Consider the following 22,667-nt stretch of genomic DNA (forward strand, 5'->3'; position numbering starts at 1 on the left):
GTCTAAACACATTTAGAAGGAAGAACAGTAGATGTGGTTTATATGGACTTCAGCAAGGCGTTTGATAAGGTGCCCCATGGAAGGCTTACTGAGAAAGTGAGGTGGCATGGGATCCAAGGGGACATTGCTTTGTGGATCTAGAACTGGCTTGCCCATAGAAGGCAAGGAGTGGTTGTAGATGGGTCTTTTTATGCATGGAAGTCAGTCACCAGTGGAGTGCCCCAGGGATCTGTTCTGGGACCCTTGCTCTTTGTGATTTTTATAAATGACCTGGGTGAGAGCATAGAGGGATGGGTTGGTACGTTTGCTGAAGGCACAAAGGCTGGAGGTGTTGTGGATAATGTGGAGGGATGTCAGAAGTTGCATCGAGACATTGATAGGATGCGAGACTGGGTGGAGAAGTGGCAGATGGACTTCAACTTCAAGGGAATTTTCGGCCTCTCTCTCTCTCTCTCTCTCTTTCCCCCGCCCTCCTTTCTTCTCCCTTCTTACCACGACCACCACCACCCCACACACACACACACACACACACACACACTCCGGACCTGTTGGTTCAGTAATTAAGGTCCTTAAAAAGCCAATCAAGAATTGTTTCAACCTTCCAATTCTGTTTTTCCCTATCAGAGCACCTATTTTCTGATCTGTCAGCAGCTCACCAGGGCCTCTTGAGGTGATTGCTCAGCATGAAGAGCTTCTTTAATTAAGCTGAGAAGCTGGAAAGGCTTTGATCAGTTGTACTGAAGAGCTCCAGCCATTGCCATTGCTGTTCGAAGAAGTATTTCTCTGAAATGCTTTCACCGCTCGACAGATGATTGCCAACTTCTTGGAAGACACTTCACATTGTCTTGCACTTTACTCACCTTCATGCATTCTCCTATTGCTAGCCTTTACCATGGCATTGGAGCAGCTCGTACAGCTCCACTTTGAATCTCTTACGAGAGGCAAGAACAGACACCAGCAGCTCCACCATCAGGAACATTAGCAGCCCTTTTTCCAGCTGCCTTTCATCAGCCTTGTGCCCTGTGCCCCTCCACAAGAGATGAGGGATGAACATGAGACATCCAGTGGAAGGAGGTTAGATCCTCAACACAAGCGGAAAAACAACTTTCTTGAAATGTGTGAGCATCTTGTTATCCCCATCAGCGCTCTCTGTTAATTCCCCTTTGAAATGGTGCTGGGGGATCTTTTACATTCCCCTGAAAGAGCACGTGGGTTTAACATCTCACTCAAAAGACAGCACCGCTGACCGTGTAGCATTCTCTCAAATCTGTGCAGGAATTTTAACTTGCATTTTGAGCTGAGAACAGGGAATCGTTAATGGGGAAGTCATATGAGTGTGAATGGAGGAAGGAATTACAAGTGGAGTTGCAGGTTCTTCAATTGACACCAAATGGGATAAATGTTCAGTTAGTTAAAGCAATGAAAGACAGTAAGGAGTAGATATAAGAAACACTTTAACTTATATTGCACTTCTTATAATCCCTGGACATCCCAAAGTACACCTCCAACCGGTGACATAGTTTAGAAGTGTAGTTGAGGCGCAGGAAGCAGGGCAGCCAACTTGCTCAGAGCAAGCTCTCTCAAACAGCAGTCATAGAATCCTATGGTGCAGAAGGAGGCCATTTGTCCCATCGAGTCTGCACTGACCACAATCCCACCCAGGCTCTTCCCCATAATCCCATGCATGCATTTACCCCAGGTAGTCCTCCTAACACATCGAGGCAATTTAGGATCACCAATCCACTGTAACCCACACATCTTTGAACTGTGGAAGGAAACCGGAGCACCCAGAGGAAACCCACGCAGACACAGGGAGACCATGCAAACTCCACACAGGGAATCGAACCTGGGTCCTGGCGCGATGAGGCAGTAGTGCTAACCACTGTGCCACTGTAATAATCGGGCTTCCATTTTATATGTTGATGTTGGTCAAGGGCTATGAGATTGGTCGGGAAGACAGGAGTACTTTCCTGATTTTCTTGAGCCAACAACATTCTGACTCATTTGTACAATTGCTACCAAGTACATTTGACTTATCACAGAATCATCATAAACCCTACAGTACAGAGAGAGGCCATTCGGCCCATTGAGTCTGCACTGACCACAATCCCACCCAGGCCCTACCCCCATATCCCTACATATTTACCCACTAATCCCTCTAATCTACGCATCTCAGGACACTAAGGGCAATTCTGGCATGGCCAATCAACCTAACCCGCACGTCTTTGGACTATGGGAGGAAACTGGAGCACTCAGAGAAAATGTGCAAATTCCACACAGGCAGTGACCAAAGCCGGGAATCGAACCCGGGTCTCTGGAGCTGTGAAGCAGCAGTGCTTGCTACTGTGCTGCCCAAAAGTTACGTGTATTAAACATCGAACATAGAACATTATCGCACAGTACAGGCCCTTCACCCTTCGATGTTGTGCCGCGCTATGTCCGAACCCAGGATCAAGCTATCCCACTCCCTATCATTCTGGTGTGCTCCATGTGCCTATCCAATAACGGCTTGAAAGCTCCTAAAGTGTCCGACTCCTCTATCACAACAGGCAGTGCATTCCACACTCCAACCACTCTGAGTAAAGAATCTATCTTGGACTTCCCTCCTACATCTCCCGCCCATGAACCTTAAAGTTATGCCCCCTAGTAACAGCTACATCCACCCAAGGAGAGTAGAGTTAAGATTGAGAACAAGTCCTTTCGCAGTCCTGGGATCCTTTTCTTCGCTGTATCAAGGTTCTTGGGGATGTTCGTAAAGCTGAGTTGCTCGGCCACTTTCCAAGCTTTTTGGGTGAGGCTGTTGAGCAGTCCACTTCGTATGAAAACCAAACCACTACTGGTCCTGACACGGTGGTTATCACTGCTGCGTCACGGTGCCAGGTACCTGGATTCAATTCCCGACTATAGTCATAGTCATAGAAGTTTACAGCATGGAAACAGGCCCTTCAGCCCAATTTATCCATGCTGCCCTTTTTGTTTTTAAGCCCCTAATCTTGTCCCAATTGCTTGCATTCGGCCCAAATCCTTCTATACCCATCTTACCCGTGTAACTGTCTAAATGCTTTTAAAAAGACAAAATTGTACCTACCTCTACTACTGTCTCTGGTAGCTTATTCCAGATACTCACCACCCTTTGTGTGAAACATTTGCCTCTCTGGACCATTTTGTATCTCTCCCTTCTTACCTTAAACCTATGCCCTCTAGTTTTAGAGTCCCCTATCTTTGGGAAATGATACTGATTATCTAGATGATCAGTGCCCCTCGTTATCTCATAGATCTCCATGAGATCACCCTTCAGCTTTCTATGCTCCCAGAGAAAAAAAGTGTCAGTCTATCCAGCCTTTCCTTATAATTCAAACCATCAAGTCCCAGTAGCATCCTAGTAAACCTCTTCTGCACTCTTTCTAGTTTAATAATATCCTTTCTACAATAGGGTGACTAGAACTGCACACAGTATTCCAAGTGTGGCCTTATCAATGTCTTATACAACTTCAACAAGATGTCCCAACTCCTGTATTCGATGTTCTGACCAATGAAACCAAGCATGCTGAATGCCTTTATCACCACTCTGTCCAGCTGCCTGTGTAGAATTCGCTCATTCTCCCTGTGTCTGTGCGGGTCTCCTCCAGGTGCTCTGATTTCCACCCACAGTCGGAAAGACATGCTGGCTAGGTGAATTGGCCATGCTACATTCTCCCTCAGTATACCTGAACAGATGCCAGAGTGTGACAAGTAGGGGATTTTCACAGTACACTTCATTGCAGTGTTAATGTAAGCCTGCTTGTGACACTAATCAATAAACTTTATTTTATTAACAACCACTCCTGAAAGGCATCTGAGACCTTGGCGTCAGTTTTTCTCCCTCACTATAATGCTCTCCAATACCCAATAGAAGCAAACTCAATACGTCAAGCAAGTTCAGTCACTGAAGCCTCTCTTTTAAATGCCTCATTCACCATTTGCCTCCAACGTCTCACAGGAAATTGTGCAAACGTTTTGGCTGTTTAACTCTGATCAGCTTGGGTTGATAACTGGGCTGGAAAACTTTCCCCAAGAGGTGCAAAAAAACACTGTTACTAATTCAAGCTGGACTTTCATCCAGTGTTGACTTAGCCTTGGTAATGCTTCATTAAGGTTCACCATTATGCTGTTATCTTGTGAAGAACTGCTTGAATTCATAGTGTTTAAACAATTTTATTTTGCCTTCATGTTAATGGGAATGCCAGTATGGATGCAAGTACTAAGCCTAACTATGAGGATTGATTGTTTCTGTACAGTTAGGGGAAAGTGTCTGCACATTTGTGAAGCCATTCTTCAAAGCATCTGACAGATGCTCCCTGCTGAATATTAAAGTGAAGTTGATCCTGGTTTTCAGAATACAACAATGTTGGAAGTGTTTGGCACATCACGTTTGTCAGACACGCTTCTAAAAATGGAGTGACGTTGAGGTGCCAGTCTGTTTTCTTCCTGGTATCTTGGCTGCACTTGCCAACTAAGACCTGTAATTTGCAGCTCTTCACCTTTGCCCCGGTAAGCTGGAGCTCAGAGTGCCTAATTCCCTTTGAGATCTTAGCTGTGGAACATTTAGCAGCTCACAACAGTTTTTTTCCTCTTTCTGCACTGTGTGCTCGGTTTTTGAGAATGAAGGATTGTACAGAAAGATGGTGAGTGGGTTCTGAGGGATCCTTTTATACTATGTGCTCAAACACTTGTTAACATTTACCATCATTTGCGATCGCTTTTACTGAGCTGGTTTCTTTTTTATATGTTTTGAAACCATTTAGATATTTGTGTTGATCTGATACCTTGGAATGCGGACCTGCTAGTGCAATATTTACCCCCGAATGCATTCTGTATTTCAGGGACCTGGAAGCAGATTCTGCTGCTATCTGATGAAAGGTCTGGAAAGACTATTAGTTACAGTGAATTGCGCACCAGCTTTGTTAGCACCATCTCCTCATATTAACATGGAATAGTTAACCTGCAGTATGACCTTTGAGAATGACATTATTGACTCTGAAGTAATCTCGTGATCTGGCTGCAAAGAAAAAGCAGTGGTTGAGTACACACACTGGTCAATTTTTAAAAGTTCCATCGAGCCTTCAGGTCCATTTGAAACTTCTGAAAACCGGTTGTGCAGCAAGCTTACAGGAGTGTGCGCATCGCAGGCTAGTGTATTTTTATTGTGTCATCCTTGATTTGTTTTTGTGGTGAAGTGATGCGGGCCATGAGCCCCAGGCAAATCCCAAAAGCTTGGTTTTGATTTTTCAATCTTTTTAATGGCGAATCTGAAGTTTTGGATCACAATAGTTACTGAGAGTTTTTATTTCATGAGTACAGAGTCGATTGATTAATCTCTGCTTCACTGTGTGTTCCAGAAGTTGGACAGCTAAAATTCTGTTTTGGTAGCTGGCAGCTGCACTACTTTTTGCAGAAGGCAGTAAAGCCACTTGGAAAGTTTGAAAAACTGCGCATTTGGCTAATTGCGGATGTATGAGGCAGTTTTGAGCACTTTTTTAAAGCAGATTTTTAGATTGTTGATTAACAAGGAAGGGGGTGAAAAGTTATCGGGGGTAAGTAGGAGTGTGGAGTTGAGGTTACAGTCAGATCAGCCATGATCTTATTGAATGGCCAAGCAGGCTCAAGGGGCCGAGTGGCTATATTTTCTTTCAATTCATTCTTGGAGATGTGAACAGTCCTGGATATTTGTTGTCCGTTCATGATTATCCTTGTGAAAGTGGTGCTGAGCCACGTTCTTGAACTGTTGGCATGCTGGTTAGAACTGCTGCTTCACAGTGCCAGAGACCTGGATTTGATTCCTGATTGCGTCACTGTCTGTGGAGTTTGTATGATCTCCCCGTGTCTGCACGGGTTTCCTCCAGGTGGTCTGGTTTCCTCCCAAAGTCTGAAAGACGTGCTAGTTGGGTACATTGGCCCTGCAAAATTTCCCCTCAGTGTACCCAAACAGACACTGGAGTGTGGCGACAGTGGTTAGCACTGCTGCTTCACAGCTCCAGGATCCTGGGTTCAATTCCCAGCCCGGGTCACTGTCTGTGTGGAGTTTGCACATTCTCCTCGTGTCTGTGTGGGTTTCCTCCAGGTACTCTGGTTTCCTCCCACAGTCCAAAAATGTGCAGGTTAGGTTGATTGGCCACGCTAACATGTCCCTTAGTGTCCTGGGATGTGTGGGTTAGACAGATTAGTGGGTAAATGTGTAGGGATATGGGGATAGGGCCTGGGTGGGATTGTAGTCGGTGCAGACTTGATGGGCCGAAGGGCCTGTTTCTGCACTGTAGGGTACTATGTTCTATGTTCTGTTATAGTGTTTGTGAAAGCCTACTTGTGACTAACATTACTGCAGTCCAGTCTGGTGTAGGAGGACCCACAGTACTCTTTGGACAAGATGTTTGATCTAGCAATGAGAAGCAATGGTGAAATAGTTTGAAGTTAGGATAGTGTGTGACTTGGAGGGGAACTTGTAGGAGTGGTGTCGGTGCACCTATTGCCCCATTTATTCATCATGTCTACCCTTAAGGTTCTTGAGGGTAGCCTTGATGAAGGAGCAGCACTCGCCTGATGAAGGAGCAGCACTCCAAAAACTCGTGATTCCAAATAAACTTGGTGTTGTGAGACTTTTTACCAAGGTTATTGAGGCCATTGGTTATGGAGATGTGTCAAAGAAGCTTTGACAAGTTACTGCTGTGCAAATTATAGACTGCATACACTGCAGCTACAGTGCATCAGTGATATAGAGGTAGTGAATATTTAAGGTGGTGGATAGGGGGTGGATCAAGCAGGCTACTTTGTCATAAATGATGTTGAGCTGCTTGAGTGTTGTTGGAACAGTGGCTGCTCCAGTTAGGTTTCTAGTCAGTGATGTTGGTGGGTGACTCAACCACAGCAATGCTATTGAATATCAAGATGAAGTGGTTCGGCTTTCGCTTATTGGTCATTGCCTGACACTTGTGGGACACAAATGTTACTTATCGCTCATCAGCCCAAGCCTGAACGTTCAGTTCTTGCTGCATCCGATCACACAGGGAAGTTAACTGATCAGGTCATGAGTTACAGTAATTGTTTGCACTTAGTATTGAGTTGGATTTTGTCAAATGCTCAGTACCATAAGGAGGTGTCATTATTTTATCCCTTCCCCCTCCCAATCACTAAATGTGCACAATTATATCATTGTGTGAGTGACTCCTCCAGGGAGGGATGTCACCATGTGGAATCTTGGCCCACTGCTGTCACGAACAAAACCACCCTTTGTTTACTTAAAAAATGCTTCTGAGACTGCATTATTTTGTGTCGCCAATTGAAGCAACAGCAATACTATATCTAATTACCATATCAATGGGGAAATTATTATTTTTGTGTGTGGAGGATGGTGGGGGGTGGGAAGAAGTAGTGAAGAATTGCACGTTGTGACCTCATTAATCAACAAGGAGGAAAATTTTCTTATTGGTTTCACACCAAAATTTGCAAAGATATCTGATGTCAAGGTATGATGTATGATTTATTCATTCAAGGAAACTCTTGTATTGCCAATGAATTACAGATATCGGTTGCATGCTGTCCTCCATCTGTGTCCATGCACACACTATCTCTCTCACTTGCCATTCTAGCAGATAGGCTACTTCTGTAGATGTAGGTGCTTTTTTAAATTCCTTTCTGGACTGTTGATGCCTGCACTGTGCTTCCATTTTTTTCACATTGCTGTCTCACTTCTCTCACCATACTGACTCCACTGTTTATAAATTCTCTGCACGGTACAGGGGTCGGTGCTGGGGCCTCAACTATTTACCATTTATATAGATGATCTGGAGGAGGGAACCGAGTGTATGGTGTCGAAATTTGCTGATGACACCAAATATTGGTGGAACGGCAAATTGTGCGGAGGGTGTGGAGAGTCTACAGAAGGATCTAGATAGGCTGGGCGAATGGGCCAGGAAATGGCAAATGGAATTTAATGTTGGCAAGTGCGAGGTGGTCCACTTTGGTAGGAATAATGGTAGGAAGGATTATTACTTACGTGGAGAAAAACTGCAGCAGGCGACGGTGCAGAGGGACCTCGGGCTCCTTGTGCATGAGTCGCAAAAACCCAGCTTGCAGGTGCAGCAGGTGGTCAGGAAGGCGAATGGGATGCTGGCCTTCATAGCGAGGGGGATTGAATATAAAAGTAGGGAGGTCTTGCTGCGGCTGTATAGGGCATTGGTGAGGCCGCAGCTGGAGTACTGTGTGCAGTTTTGGGCGCTGTACTTGCACAAGGATATTTTGGCCTTGGAGGGAGTGCAGAAGAGGTTTACTAGGCTGATGCCAGAGTTGAGGGGGTTGAGCTATGAGGAGAGGCTGAATAAACTAGGCTTGTACTCGTTAGAGTTTAGAAGAATGAGGGGAGATCTCATTGAGACGTATAAGATGATGAATGGGATGGATAGGATAGAGGTGGAGAGACTCTTCCCGCTCAGAAAGGACAGTAGGACTAGGGGGCATAGCCTCAAGATAAAGGGGGGGTGGTTTAGAACGGAGTTGAGGAGGAACTTCTTCACTCAAAGGGTGGTGAATCTCTGGAATTCTCTGCCCGTTGAAGTGGTGGAGGCTGCCTCGCTAAATATTTTTAAGAAGCGGGTTGATGGGTTTTTGATAAGAGAGGGGATTAAGGGTTATGGGGAGAGGGCGGGAATGTGGAACTGAGCCACGACAGATCAGCCATGATCTTATTGAATGGCGGGGCAGGCTCGAAGGGCTAGATGGCCTACTCCTGCTCCTATTTCTTATGTTCTTGTGTTCTTATGTTCTACGTTTCTTTAATTTCCCTCCATGTGCCTCTGATAGATATCACTTCTGACATTTAACCATCTCCTGTTTTTCCACTTGAGCAACCTTTGTTTCTCCTGCATGCACAGCTGTATTTTCTTCTGCTCCTGCTCATCCTTGGGTTTGTTCTCTTTTGATGTGGGTATGCCGGCGTTGGACTGGCGTAAACACAGTAAAAAGTCTGACAACACCAGGTTTTAGTCCGACCGATTTATTTGATAATAGACTCACAAGCTTTCGAGGTTTCCCTCTTCGTCAGGTGAATGGAGAGTTCCATTCACAAGGAAGTGAGATAAAGCTGAGGGTTTGGGAAAAACACGCCCAGTTTCAAAACTTAAATCACCTTTGCTTATGGATGGACAGCGAGAAAATAAAGGATTCCTTTATTTTCAAGTCAGTTTTTAAAGTAGTTTGCAGCAAATTCTCTTTAGGGTTAAATCAGAAATCTAGTTTATTCACACATTCAAACTTGGAGAATGGTCGCAGTTTCATACATACAAAAAGCACACAATAAAAAGAGGAGGTCTTACAAATGGGAATAATTTAAAAATAAAGCACCATGGATGTGCATATCAGCTCACATGATTGTCAGAGTCCAGTGAGACTTCCTCCATGAAGGACCTTTAAGTTAAGAGTATAGCTGAAGGATTTTGCAGAATTCCTTTTAAATTTGGTGACACGGCAAGATGATGTTGGTATACAGACACAGGATCTGCTCAGCAGGCAATGGCAGGAACCCTACAGAGAAACAATCTCTGTTAAGGCTTGGCCATTTTGCAGGCCCTGGAGTCCTGCTTTGAGGATTGCAGCCTGGGGGTTTAAGCAGCAGATTGAGTTGCAAGTCTCAAAATGTAATACTAAAACTTTCCAAAGGCCAATAACTTAAGTCATGTGATGCCTATTGATGAATCAGTTACAGGGTAACAAGCTGTTTTATGCCTCTGATCAAAGTCCATTGTTGACCTTTAGAACATAAATGGTGGCTTTTAGCACCTCAACAGGCATAATGAGTTTTGATGGCTTCTCCTTTGTTATAAGGCCAGGCCAGGGGGATGGATCATCTCTTGGTCCTTGGTTTCATTAGTTGTTAAATGTCCTCTCAGTGAGAGGTGTGAAGTTCCATAAGGATGAGGATTGAGCTTTTGTCCTGTAACTATATTGGCTACAGTATCTTGAAATTTCCAATCTGTGGATCGTGTAACCCATTGCAGCCTTTTTTTGGTTAAGTGAAGTCCACTTTTTAAGTAAGCAAAGAGGTATGGTTTGATTGAACAGTTTATAATCTTTCATGTTTTAAGGACATGGGAATTAATGTAGTGAACCTGAGGAGCCTCGTGCCTTTTTTTTTAATATTGTAAAGTTGCCAATTGTTGTTGCATACCACATAAACTAAATGCCATTGCAAAATCCCATTGTTATGCTGCAAGAAAAGACTACAACGTAGACTGTTACAAAAATGTGGACTTGGGGGATTTACTTTACTTTCAATGAGGAGTCTATATGTTTGATTTGATTGATTATTGTCACGTATTAGTATACAGTAAAAGATATTGTTTCTTGTGTGCTGTACATACAAAGCATACCACACATAGAGAAGGAAAAGAGTACAGAATATAGTGTTACAGTCTTAGGTAGGGTACAGAGAAAAATAAGCTTAATGCCAGGAAGGTCCATTCAAAAGTCTGCTGGCAGCAGGAAAGAAGCTATTCTTGAGTCAGTTGGCATGTGTGCTCAGACTTTTCTATCTTTTCCAGACAAAAGAAGATGGAAGAGAGAATGTCTGGGGTGTGTGGGGCCCTTAATTATGCTGGCTGCTTTTCCAGTGGGAAGTGTAGGCAGAGCCAATGGATGGGAGGCTGGTTTGAGTCATAGATTGGGCTTCCTTCACGACCTTTTATAGTTGCTTGCAATCTTGCACGGAGCAGGGGACACACCAAGCTGTGATATATCTAGAAGGAACGCTTTTTATGGTACATCTGTAAAACTACGCGAGGGAGGGATGACAATATAGCAGTCCATGAGATGAATTGCTTTAAAACATTGTAGCAATTCTAATTTGTGCCTTAATGTGCATCATTGTCAAGCATGTTGTTTTAGCTTGACACATTTCAATGCAGAATAGTCAAAGAATATGTGTAAAGTCTTATACTTGGGTGGGTGGTTTGGTATGTGAGAAATCTAAATCGATTTGGGTAGAAATGTTCCACTGAATCTTACCCAAGAGTTCCTCTTTGCTGTTCTAGTGCAATTGCCTCGGGGAAAGAAAAGTCTTGATATTACTTCACTGCTAACAGATTCACTGTGCAGCCTTGACTAGAAAACTTTGAAAAAATTGAGTAAGTTTTTAAGATGATCTCTGGCAATACTTCTAAACCACCACCCAAAATGCTACAGAAAGCATAGAAAGCAAATTCTATGAATTCTATGAAAGCATAGAAAGCACCGTAGAAAGCAAATTAACTGGCATTCTGCACTAAACAGAAATAAGTGTAAACTGGAAACACTATTGCAATTATTCTTTATACTAGTCATTCTCACGTGTGGTGTGTGTGTGTATATAAAAATGTCATATTGATGCAATTAGGTTTGGGTCACTCTAAGGATAGTTCATGGCAAGTATCTTCAATAATGTAGATTTAGCTTTACCCTGCTTTTAATCTATATTAGATAAAGTGAAAGCGGTTTATATTGGCATTGGATACCAAATGAGCTGATGTAGGACAAAGTAGAAGTTCTGTTTCTTCAGCACTGAATTTCAACTGCATTCTTTTCCATCTAGTACTGTATAGTTCTTTGCACCTGTTTTCACAAAAAGGTTGTGATGAAACATTGCAATCAGGAAGGAGGAGTGTGAAATATTAGAAGCAGTTATCATAGTGAGAGTACTTGAGTTTTTTAACATCTTTGAAAGTGGATAAACTTCAGGCCCAGATTAAATATATCCATCAGAGAGTCTCTAACCATCATTTTTCAATCCTCTGTTACGACGGGTATGGTGCAAGAGGATTGGAAGACAAATTAAAGCTGTACCACTGTGGAAAAAGGGATAGATTGAATTAATACTGACCCAGTCAGCCTAACCTCAGTGGTGGGAAAACAATTTGGAAAAAAAATTCTGAGGGGCAGGATAAATCTTCATTTAGCCAGACACAGATTAATCAGCGATAGTCAGTACAGATTTGTGAAGGGGGGGCTGTGTCTGACTAATGTGATTGGATTTTTTGAGGAGGGTCAATGAGGGTGGTACATTTTGATATAATCTATTTGTGGATTTTAGCAAGGCTGTTGTCAAGGTTCCATATGGCAGACTGTTCACAAAAGTAAATAACCATGGGATCCAAGGCAAAGTAGCATGTGGAATCCAACACTAACTCAGAGGCAGGAAGCAAAGTGTAATAAAAGCAAAATATTGCAGATGCTGAAATCAGAATCAGGAAATGCTGGAAAATGTCTGCAGGTCTGGTAGCATCTGCGGAGAGACAATAGAGCCAATGTTTTGAGTCTGGATCATCCTGATTCGAAATGTTGACTGTTTGTCTCTCCACAGATGATGTCAGACCTGCAGAGATTATCCAGCATTTTCTGCTTTCGTTATTGACGTGTAGTGGTCAATGGGTGTTTGTGTGACTGGAAGATTGTTTCCTGTGGGACTGTGTACTAAGTCTCTTTTTGTGGTTTATATAAGTCATTTGGGTATGAATGCAAGGGTTATGATCAAGAATTTTGGAGAAGATATGAAAAATGGCCGTGTAGTTGATACTGTGGGAAGATATCAATGGACTAATCAGGTGAACAGAGAAGTAGCAAGTTGAGTCTAATCTAGAGAAGTATGTGATAATGCATTTGGGGAAGGCTAGCAATGCAAAGGCATATGCAACATAAGCCAGGTGTTGAGAAGTACAGAGAGACAGAAGAACCTTGGGAGTGCATGTTCACAGATTGCGGAAGGTGACTGGAGAGGCAAGATGGTAAAGAAAGCATATGGGACACTTTCCTCTTATCAGCTGAGGTATAGAATCTAAGAGCTGGGGGCTTCTGCTGGAGCTGTATAAAAATATTAGTTAGGCCACAGCTGGAGTACTGCACTATAGGAAAAGGTGTTTGCACTAGAGAGAGTACGGAGGAGATTTGTGAGGAAGTTGTTTGCACTGGAAAATTGCAACTACAAGAAAAGGTTGGCTAGGAAATTGTTGTTTCTTATATGGAACAGAGGAGACTGTTGGATGACCTAATTGATGTGGGTCTGGATGGAGTAGATAAGAAGACCTATTTATTCCCTGTGATTGAGGAGTCCATTATTTAGGGATCCTAGATTTAGGGCAGGAGGTTTAGAGGGGATTTGAGTAGAAATTACTTTCACCTGGAGGGTAGTGAGGATCTGGATCTCACTGCCTGAAAGAGAGAAATGCTCATAATATTTAGGAAGCACTTGGACTTGAGCTTGAAGTGCTGTAACCACAAGAGCTGTGGACCAGAGCTCGAAAGTTGGGATTATGTTAGATTGTTATTTGTAGACTGGTACTGACACACTGGACTGAATGGCCTTGGTTCAAGCTGTAATTATATTTATCCAGTGATTCAGTGAACATGCTCTAATATCTGTTCTGTTTTTCACTGCCACAGAAGTGAAAATATCTTTGCGACCATGCAAGCAAGTGAGCTGTTGACGCACCTGCGGATACCAGAAATTGGGGAGGTCAAGCGGTTCATATACTCTCTTCCACCATCCACTCTAATAGGCATTGGCACCATTGCAGCGCTCGTAGCGTACTGGTACGCCACAAGACCCAAGGCACAGAAGCCACCATGTGACCTGTCAAAGCAGTCCGTTGAAGTGGAGGTAATGTTTGAAATGTCATTGCTTTTTCTTCGGAGTATTATGGAGTAATGATGAAGTTTGTTTGTGAACAACACTGGCCAACTGATAACTATGGTTCTTATTTGTCAGGACAAGTTGCTTCCAAATTCTAAAGCAAAAGCAAGATCCTACGGATGCTGCAAACTTGGAAAACAAAAAAAAAATGCTGGAAACACTTAGCAGGTCAGTTCTGATCTGAAACATCAACACCGTTCCACCCTCTACGGACGCTGCTCGGCCTGTTGAGTGATTCCAGCATTTGCTGCTTTCAAACAATGTTGATGTGGATTTGCCAAGAGCTAGTAACATTTTTGAGACTTGGACCGGAAATGCAAAATAAAGCTGATTTCCATGGTGTTAAATTCAAAAGATACAAGTGACAAAGAAGGATTTGCTTTTTTTAATTGTGATCGATGTTTGTTTTCCTTTAATTTGAATTATCCTTTCTGTGTGGTGACAGCATCCAGATTATGTTGCACAGAAAGTTTCAAGTGGTACTTTAAAAACCTTGGCGTCTTTATCTGATTCCAGTTGTCTACAAAGTCCAGTTTCTGCCAATCCTGTAGATGGAGATAAATAGCCCAGTATGCTGGAGACGTGGCCTCGAAACTCCCTGTTCAAAACTACTTGCTTTCTAGTGGGAACTTCCTGTGGGGGAAAGAATCCTTTGCAATTGCAGATATTGATGCACCATGATGCTTCCTTTTTATTTTTTAGTCTTTGTGCTGTGCATTTTATTTATTTTAAGCTAGGTCATGCCCGTGTAACCTGAAATGCTGTGCCCACTTGTGTAGTCATTTTGGCTGCCATTCCAGATCCTGTTGTTGTCATCCAGTTATGCCAATTTTATTTCTCACTTTGGCCACTCCCCAAATCCGTAACCCCAGACAATCCAGTCCTCGGATTGTCACTGTTCCAGTTGTGCTATTCTGCAGTGTGCTCGCTGAGACATTTACCATTGTCTCCTTGCATGTTGGTACCCTCTGCTCTTCCTCTGATCTTTCTCTGGCCCTCAGACCCTTTCTGCTCAAACCCTAACGCTGACACTTGGGGCCTGATTTTATACCGCACACCCCACCCCCACTTATCTCTTCCTTTTGAGAATCCCATCATCTTCCTTATCTCGGCTTTACAATCATATAGAATGATTTTATGTAGAATCCCTACAATGCAGAAGGAGGCCATTCAGCCCATCAAGTCTGCACCAACCACAATCTTATCCAAGTTCTCTTCCCATAACCCCATGTATTTATCCTGCCCGTCCCCCTGACACTAGGGTGAATTTGGCATAGCCAATCAATCTAACCCGCACATCTTGGGCTTTGGGAGGAAACCAGAGCACATGGAGGAATTGTTCTCACTCATCCAAAGAAGCCCCTCCCTTAGTTTCCTCTCCCATGTCTCTCCTGGTCACCCACCTCTGTTGTCTCTCCCCTCTATGGCTGCAGTTCTATCTCTTGCGCAATGCTCTTTCTCCCCCAATGCCTCCAGTTGAAAATTTTCATCCTCCTGTTCAAATCACTTCATGGCTAATGCAGTAGGAGGGAATCAAATTATTAATATACCAGTTCTTTTAAATTGGAAGCCTGTTGTGAAATGCATCAATGTTTATGCTATACAGTAACTACATTTCATCATACTAAGAGGTAGAAGTCTTTTTAGCTGTAATGTGGGCCGGTGGTTGAAGAGTTTAACATGCACATTCAGATCAGAAGTTCGAGTTGTAAGAAAGGTGGGCTATGTACAAAATTGGTGAATACAAATAGTTTCGCTACTTTGCTGCCATTTATGTGCATCAATTTTTAAAAATTAATTTATGGAATGTGGGCATTGCTGATGAGGCAGCATTTATTGCTCATGCAAAATTGCACTTGAGAATGTGGGGGTGAGCTGCCTTCTTGAACCCTGAGGTGTAAGTGCTCCCATAGGGCTGTCAAGGAGGGAATTCAAGGATTTTCACCCATTGATTGTGAAGTCAGGATGTTTCCACATGCTTTAATAAATCATAGAATCCCTACAATGCAGAAGGAGGCCATTTGGCCCATCAAGCCTGCACTGACACGAGTTCCACCCAGGCCCTATCCCCATATTTACTCTGCTAATCACCCTGACACTAAGGGGCAATTTAGCATGGCCAATCCACCTAACCTGCACTACTTTGGACTGTGGGAGTAAACCAGAGCTTCTGGAGAAAACCCACCGGATGCAGTCACCTGAGGCCGGAATCAAACCCAGGTCCCTGGAGCTGAGGCAGCAAGGCCACTGTGCCACCTCTTGTAAAGCCCTTGTCCTTCTTGATGTTTGCAGTCGTGATTTTGGAAGGTGTTGTCTAAGGAGTTTTGGTGAGTTCCTAGTGTGCATCTTGTAGACAATCCACGCTGCTGCTGTTCATTGGTGATGGAGGGAGTATATGTTTGTGGAAGAGATGCCAGTCATGTGGGCTTCTCTGTTCTGGATGGTGTCAAGCTTCTTGAGTATTGTTATATTTTCTTCCCCTATTGAAATGATGAATCTTTGTCATTGTTCCTTTCTAATTTTGATACGATCTGCAACTTGATAAGAAAAGAGATTTTTATAATGATATATTTGCAATTTGATCCGATGAGTGCGAGACAAAAAGCTTCAGTGAGACGTCTTATTTCAGCAGTACTCAAATACCATGTAGTTCTACATAAGCAAGGAATCACCATCCGAGATATATCAACAATTGGCCAGAAATTGAACTGGACTAGCCACATAAATAAGTTGTGCTACTGCTTAGTAGCAACGTGAAGCATCTAGCTTCAACACATCTCCAGTATTTTGAACAACCAGTGAAACTAGTTATGCTGCTTTTATGCAGTACCAACATAAATGGTATTTGCAACTAAGAGGGTACTGCCGTCAAGCCAAAAAAATGTTTTGTCTATCACACACATAAATGTACGATATGAATTTCAGTGCCAGTGTGATGCTAAGTAGGGTAAGCCTTATATCTCAAAGACTGGCTGATCGTATCAAACAACATGTCCCAGCTGCTGTTTGCAATTGGCAAGGTGCAGATTGTACCCCATCAGCCCATGCTTGCAAAACCCAAAACACAGTGTCCAACATTTAGATGCGATTCTGCAATTGGATAACATTTACTAAATAATCCTCAGTGTGGTAAAAATTATGCTAACCAATTTAAGATTGCCAGTCAGGCTCATGGAATAGTGCTTTTGCATGTACTAGAGGCTACATATATTAATACATCGGGCCCTGGTCTTTGCAGGCAGACAGAACATGTGCCTGTTTCAGCTAAACAAAAGTGAAAGCCATTCACTGGTTCATTCCTCAGGGCAATGCCATAACCGTTCAGTTGAACTGCCTGGTTTAAATTTTTTGAACAATGTTTGGCAGTTAACTGTCAGTCACCATTAACTAATTGGTGCATTCTCCAAGGCAATGCCTTTACAAATCTGAGTCTACTTGTCAGCCAATCAGCACTCTATCCTCATATATTTAAAGTTGTTTCCCTGGATCAGGGATCATTCCTTTGCTTGTTCTGGTGAGTGCAAGTTTCAACAAAATGTCATTTCTCAGCAATACTCAAGTTTCGTAGTATTAATACAATGAGTTTGCTTTGTGACACCAGAATAAGATTTTATTTTCATTTATTGTACGAGACCAAGAATGATTAAATATCAGTCAACATACAGAAAAATAACCCATACGACTGTATTTTCTTCCCCTGTGGAAGAGATGAGACTTTGTCATTGATCCTTTCTAATTCTGACTTGCTTTACAACTTGAGAAAATAGGTTTTTACTGTCTGTCTCTCTCAAACCCTGTTGGTGTCAGTTCATTTTGATAGTTTAACTGTTTGAAATAGATGTACTTTCATCAAACAACGGATGCCAGTTTGTCTTCATCCTGTTCTTCTATTGTTCCATTTCATCTCTCAAAACAGCCCTGCCCAACAGCTTCCAGAGTGGCCATGAAAACATTACAGGAGGCATATTTTAAACACCCTGCCATTGCAGCAAATACCTAAAAGGCAGTGTTAGCTAAATTATACCCTGACAAATCAAACCATCCATCCTCCAGCATTATAGGAATCCACAAGTTTTAACTATATCACAAATTTACAAAAAAAAGCAAGAACTTGAATGATATGAGATTAAATCAAATCCTAAATCCATGTGTGTATTTATATGGAAACTGTAGTCTGCAGGTGCAGCAGGTGATCAAGAAGGTGAATGGGATGCTGGCCTTTATAGCGAGGAGGATAGAATATAAAAGCAGGGAGGTCTTGCTGCAACTGTACAGGGTACTGGTGAGGCCGCAGCTGGAGTACTGTGTGCAGTTTTGGTCGCCGCACTTGCACAAGGATATTTTGGCCTTGGAGGGACTGCACAGGAAGTTCACTAGGCACTAACCCCCAGAGGTGAGGGGGTTAGACTATGAAGAGAGATTAAATAGACTGCGTCTGTACTCGTTGGAGTTTAGAAGGATGAGGGGGGATACTATAGAGACGTATAAGATAATGAAAGGGATGGATAGGGTAGAGGTAGAGAGATTCTTCCTGCTCAGAAAGGACAGCAGGAGTAGAGGGCACAGCCTCAAGATAAGGGAGGGGCAGTTTAGAACAGAGTTGAGGAGGAACTTCTTCACTCAAAGGGTGGTGAATCTCTGGAATTCTCTGCCCGTTGAAGTGGTGGAGGCTACCTCGCTAAATATATTTAAGTCACGGGTAGATAGGTTTTTGACAGACAAGGGAATTAAGGGTTATGGGGAGAAAGCGGGAAAGTGGAACTGATCCATTGAATGGTGGGACAGGCTCGAAGGGCTAGATGGCCTACTCCTGCTCCTATTTCTTATGTTCTTATGAAACATAACTTGGGTTATTTTTCATTTATATCATAGAGACAGGCTGTTTGACCCACTGATGCGTATCTGCATATGTACTTCATCCCATCCTCTTCATGTTCCTCATCAGCAGAACCATCTATTTTCTCCTTCATGTACTCCTCTGGCTTCCCCTCGCATTCATTGTGAACTGACTGAAGTGGATAAATAAGCCTGCTAAACTATCAGGGGAGTACAAAGACTCCTGAGCTTTCTGGATAATAGCACTAAACTGCAGAATGGAACAGTAACCAAAACTCATAACCTAATTGTGTTGCAGCACCAGCTGCTTATTTAATTGGAAGTAGAATTCAAAATGAAGGCAACAATGGTAACTCGAGAGGGCAACTAGAAATGGTCAATAAATGCTCATGTAGTCAGCGACACCAGTGTCCCACGAGTGAATTTTAAAGGAAATTTTGAGACTCATTCCAGATTCAGAATATTATGCTATTGGTAGAGCAGCCCTTTATAACGTATTGTCCATATGTTTGAGGGCAAAATAGCCTTAGCTTTATAGCATAATATGGAACGTGCACCAGAGAAACAGGCCGTTCAGCCCAACTGATCAATGTGAACCCCACCTTCGATCCTTTCCTCCCTTGTATCTGCCCACCTCCCCCTTAAAATCAAACAGCGAGTTACCCATTAGCACCACCCACTGAGTGAAGTTTATCATGAACTTTTTTTGAATTTATGATTAGTTACTAATGCAGATGGTCCTGCAGCATTTGGAATTAATTTGCAGTCACTGAGGATGCTCTAACACTGTGCTTAGTTTTATTGTAAGATGTGTGTTTTAAGAAGAGCTGTTCTGAGTGATCTGTTGCGAAACATCAGCTCAGTGCACTGGGGAGGAGCTGGGAGAATTAAATTGATTGGCTGAAACAGCTGGGGTGATTTCTTTTTTTAATACTCTCTTCCATTGGCTTGTCAACACCTTGTTTATCACAGTGCATCTTGTCTCTCAACATGAATTGCCAGTGTGTTCAAAGCCATACACACAAGTTCAAAGAAGTTTTTAATAATGAGCAATATAACTAACTTGCACGTAGCTGTGTCATAATAAATATCACTAAATGAACTAAAAAAGCTTTTGCAATCTATAATTTTCAGTTGAAGAGCTAATTGTTTTAGGAAGGGTGTTTTTGCTCTGTCCAGAACCTACAGTCGGAGCTGATGAAAGATATCCAGCTGTTTGAGAAATGAAAACAAATTTCCATTCTTTGCTTCATGATTCTGCCCTCATTTCTGCCACTGTGTATTGAAATAATTCGTGGTCAGTCAGAGGTGTGTGGCACTGTTACTCTTTACTCTTTTATCTTTTATGTAGCCAGAGTTTTTCAAAATAGTTAATCTTTTTTCTCTCTGAAAACCCAATCAGTGGAGATGCATCTCTTTAAATGTCTTAAGTTGTGACTTACATTAGTTTTTCCAATGGGTGACTCTTCTGAGGAATGGCAGTAACTGTTAGGTTGCCAGTCCCCTCTGTTTCCTTACCTTGCCTTGGAGCTCCACATTTCTCACCTGGGCTTCAGCACTAGGTCTCCTCAGAAACTCAGAACATCCCAGTTCTCCAGAATCCTTCCAATGCTGCTGCGGTATGAGGGGAAACTAAGCCATGCTCCCGAGCTACAGCACTAGTTGCTGTATTCTGGTAAGGTAAAATGCCCCAAAGCTACAGAGAGAAGGTAAATGGGTGATGGGGTAGGGTGAATGAGTGGGTAAGAGGAGTCAGAGGGGGAGGGGGCGGGGAAGCTCTCAAGTTCCCTAAAACTGAACATTGTCACTGCTGGAATGTAAAATTAAACTAATCTTTAACTGGCTAATTACATAATGCATATAGAGTTTGGGTTTGAATGCAAATAATCACTGCTGAACAATAAAACTGGTTGGAAGCAGCTTGGGGTGAAACCTTACCCGATGGAAATTCAGACCATTGATAATGGGGATTATGTACAGAATAATGAAATGTGAAAATCTCTTTAACTAGTTTGGCAAACACACCACAGATTCCTTTTACTGTGGGAGTGAAATTTGGGTGATTTATATATCTTGACACCCCAGATTGAATTCCAACCTGTGATTTACCTTTTTCCCCATCCTTCACCACTCCAATAGGCTTTGTTCACTTCTCTATAGGATCTCTAACTTGATATTTGTAAACTGAAATTTAAATCCCCATAGTTGCACTGAGGAACCATTAGAAAACCGACTGTAAAGGCTGACAGAAGATAATAGTCCTGAAGGTGACTGCATAAATTAGATCAGATTCTTGAGATACTGGTGTGTTTTCTTTCGTATTTGAGTCCCCCACTAGCAACGTCCTGGGAGTTACCATTGACCAGAAACTGAATGGGATCAGCCATATAAATAATGTGGCTGTAAGAGCAAGGCAGAGACTGGGAGTTCTGCAGTGCATAACTTGCTTCCTAACTCTCTAAAACCTGTCTGCCATCTACAAAGCGCAAGTCATGAGTTTGATGGAATACTCTCCACTTGCCTGGATGAGTGTGACTCCAACAACACTTGAAGCTCGACACCATCCGTAACAAAGAAGCCCACTTGATTTGCACCCCAACCCACACACGTTCATTTCCTCCATCACTGACAAACAGTGGCAGCAATGTGTACTATCTACAAGATACATTGCAGGAACTCTCCAAGGCTCCTTAGACAGCACCTTCCAAACTCATAACTGCTATCATGTAGAAAGACAAGAGTAGCAGACGCATGGGAACATCATCGTCTAAGTTCCCCTCCAAGCCACTCACCATCCTGACTTGCAAATATATTGCTGTTACTTGACTGTTGCTGGAACAAAATTCTGGAACTCCCTCCCTAACATCACTCTGGGTGTACCAACACTGCACATACTTCAGCTGATCACCCCTTCTTGAGGGTAATTAGGAATGGCCAATAATACTGGCCTAGCCAGTGATGCCCATATCCCATGAATGAATACAAAAAACAGTATTGGGCCTTGTTCAACTTGTTTACATGAGACCAACAAGTTGAAAACATCCGGATCTCCCCAAACAATTGCCAGTGAAGAAGCTTTGCATTTAGGTGGATAGTTTGAAGGAAAGGCTTTGAGATGATTAGGTAGTGGTTGGGGGAAATGTGAAGCACACATGCACATCTTGCTGTATCAGACATGAGCTATAATTTTGCTTCTATTAGTACTATAATAGAATCATACAGTGCAGAATAGGACCTTCAGCCCATCAAGTCTGCACCAACAATCTCATTTTCCAGCACTTGTCCCATATCCTTGAATAGTATGATGTTTCTAATGCTCATCCAAATATTTTTAAAGGTTGTTTAAGGTTTCCAGCCTCCACTGCCTTCCCAGGCAGTGCATTCCAGATTCTTACCACCCTCTGAATGGAATTTTCTTTTCCCAAATCTCCTCTGAATCTCTTGTCCCTTACCCTAAAACTATAGCCCCCACCCCCCAGTGACTGACCCCTCCACCAAGGAGAACAGCTGCCACCCATCAGTCTGTCAATACCCTTATAATCGTATACACTTTGCACTCTTATACGCAGCTTCGTACAACGCACGTCCATTTCCTGCTTTGTTAGAATCCTACAGTGAAGATGGAGGCCGTTTAGCCTGTCATGTCTGCACTGATTTTGCGAGAACATCTTACCCAGATACTCCCATCCCCACTACTCCACGCATTTAGCATGGCCAATCCACCAAACCTTCACATCTTTGGACAGTGGGAGGAAACGGGATCCCCGGAAGGAAATCCAAGCAGGCACAGAGAGAACATGCAAACTCCACGCACAGTTATCCCAGCTGAAATCGAACCTGGATCCCTGGCACTGAGGCAGCAGTGCTAACCATTGAGCCACCATGTCACCCTTTCTGCGGCATTCATGCTGTTCAAAGCAGGTCCTCTCCTCACTTTTGAAGCAGTTAAATGTTTGATTTGATTTATTGTTGTCACATGTATTGGTTTGCAGTGAAAAGTATTGTTTCTTGTGTGCTGTACAGACGAAGCATATAGCTCATAGAGAAGGAAAGAAGAAAGTGCAGAATGTAATATTACAGTCATAAGAGTTAGAGTAAAGCTTTAGAAGCATAGAACAAGAATAAAAGATAGAAGGTGTGCTGG

The 22,667-nt window shown here is 42.9% G+C and overlaps 1 protein-coding gene across 3 annotated transcripts in view; it reads left to right on the top strand.

The window, feature by feature from the left end:
* The window catches only part of acsl1a (acyl-CoA synthetase long chain family member 1a), a 196,212-nt gene that overhangs the window by 95,978 nt on the left and 77,567 nt on the right, over nt 1-22,667 (top strand). For all 3 annotated transcript variants that reach the window (XM_080189404.1, XM_080189405.1, XM_080189406.1), the window contains exon 2: nt 13,438-13,654. In XM_080189404.1, coding sequence (XP_080045530.1) covers nt 13,460-13,654 — 195 coding nt within the window. In that variant the 5' untranslated portion in view covers nt 13,438-13,459. The remainder of the gene's footprint in view (nt 1-13,437; nt 13,655-22,667) is intronic.

The sequence above is a fragment of the Carcharhinus amblyrhynchos genome, chromosome 5 (assembly GCF_965287045.1).
Source record: "Carcharhinus amblyrhynchos chromosome 5, sCarAmb.v2.hapA, whole genome shotgun sequence".
In the NCBI taxonomy this organism is placed as follows: Eukaryota; Metazoa; Chordata; class Chondrichthyes; order Carcharhiniformes; family Carcharhinidae; genus Carcharhinus; species Carcharhinus amblyrhynchos.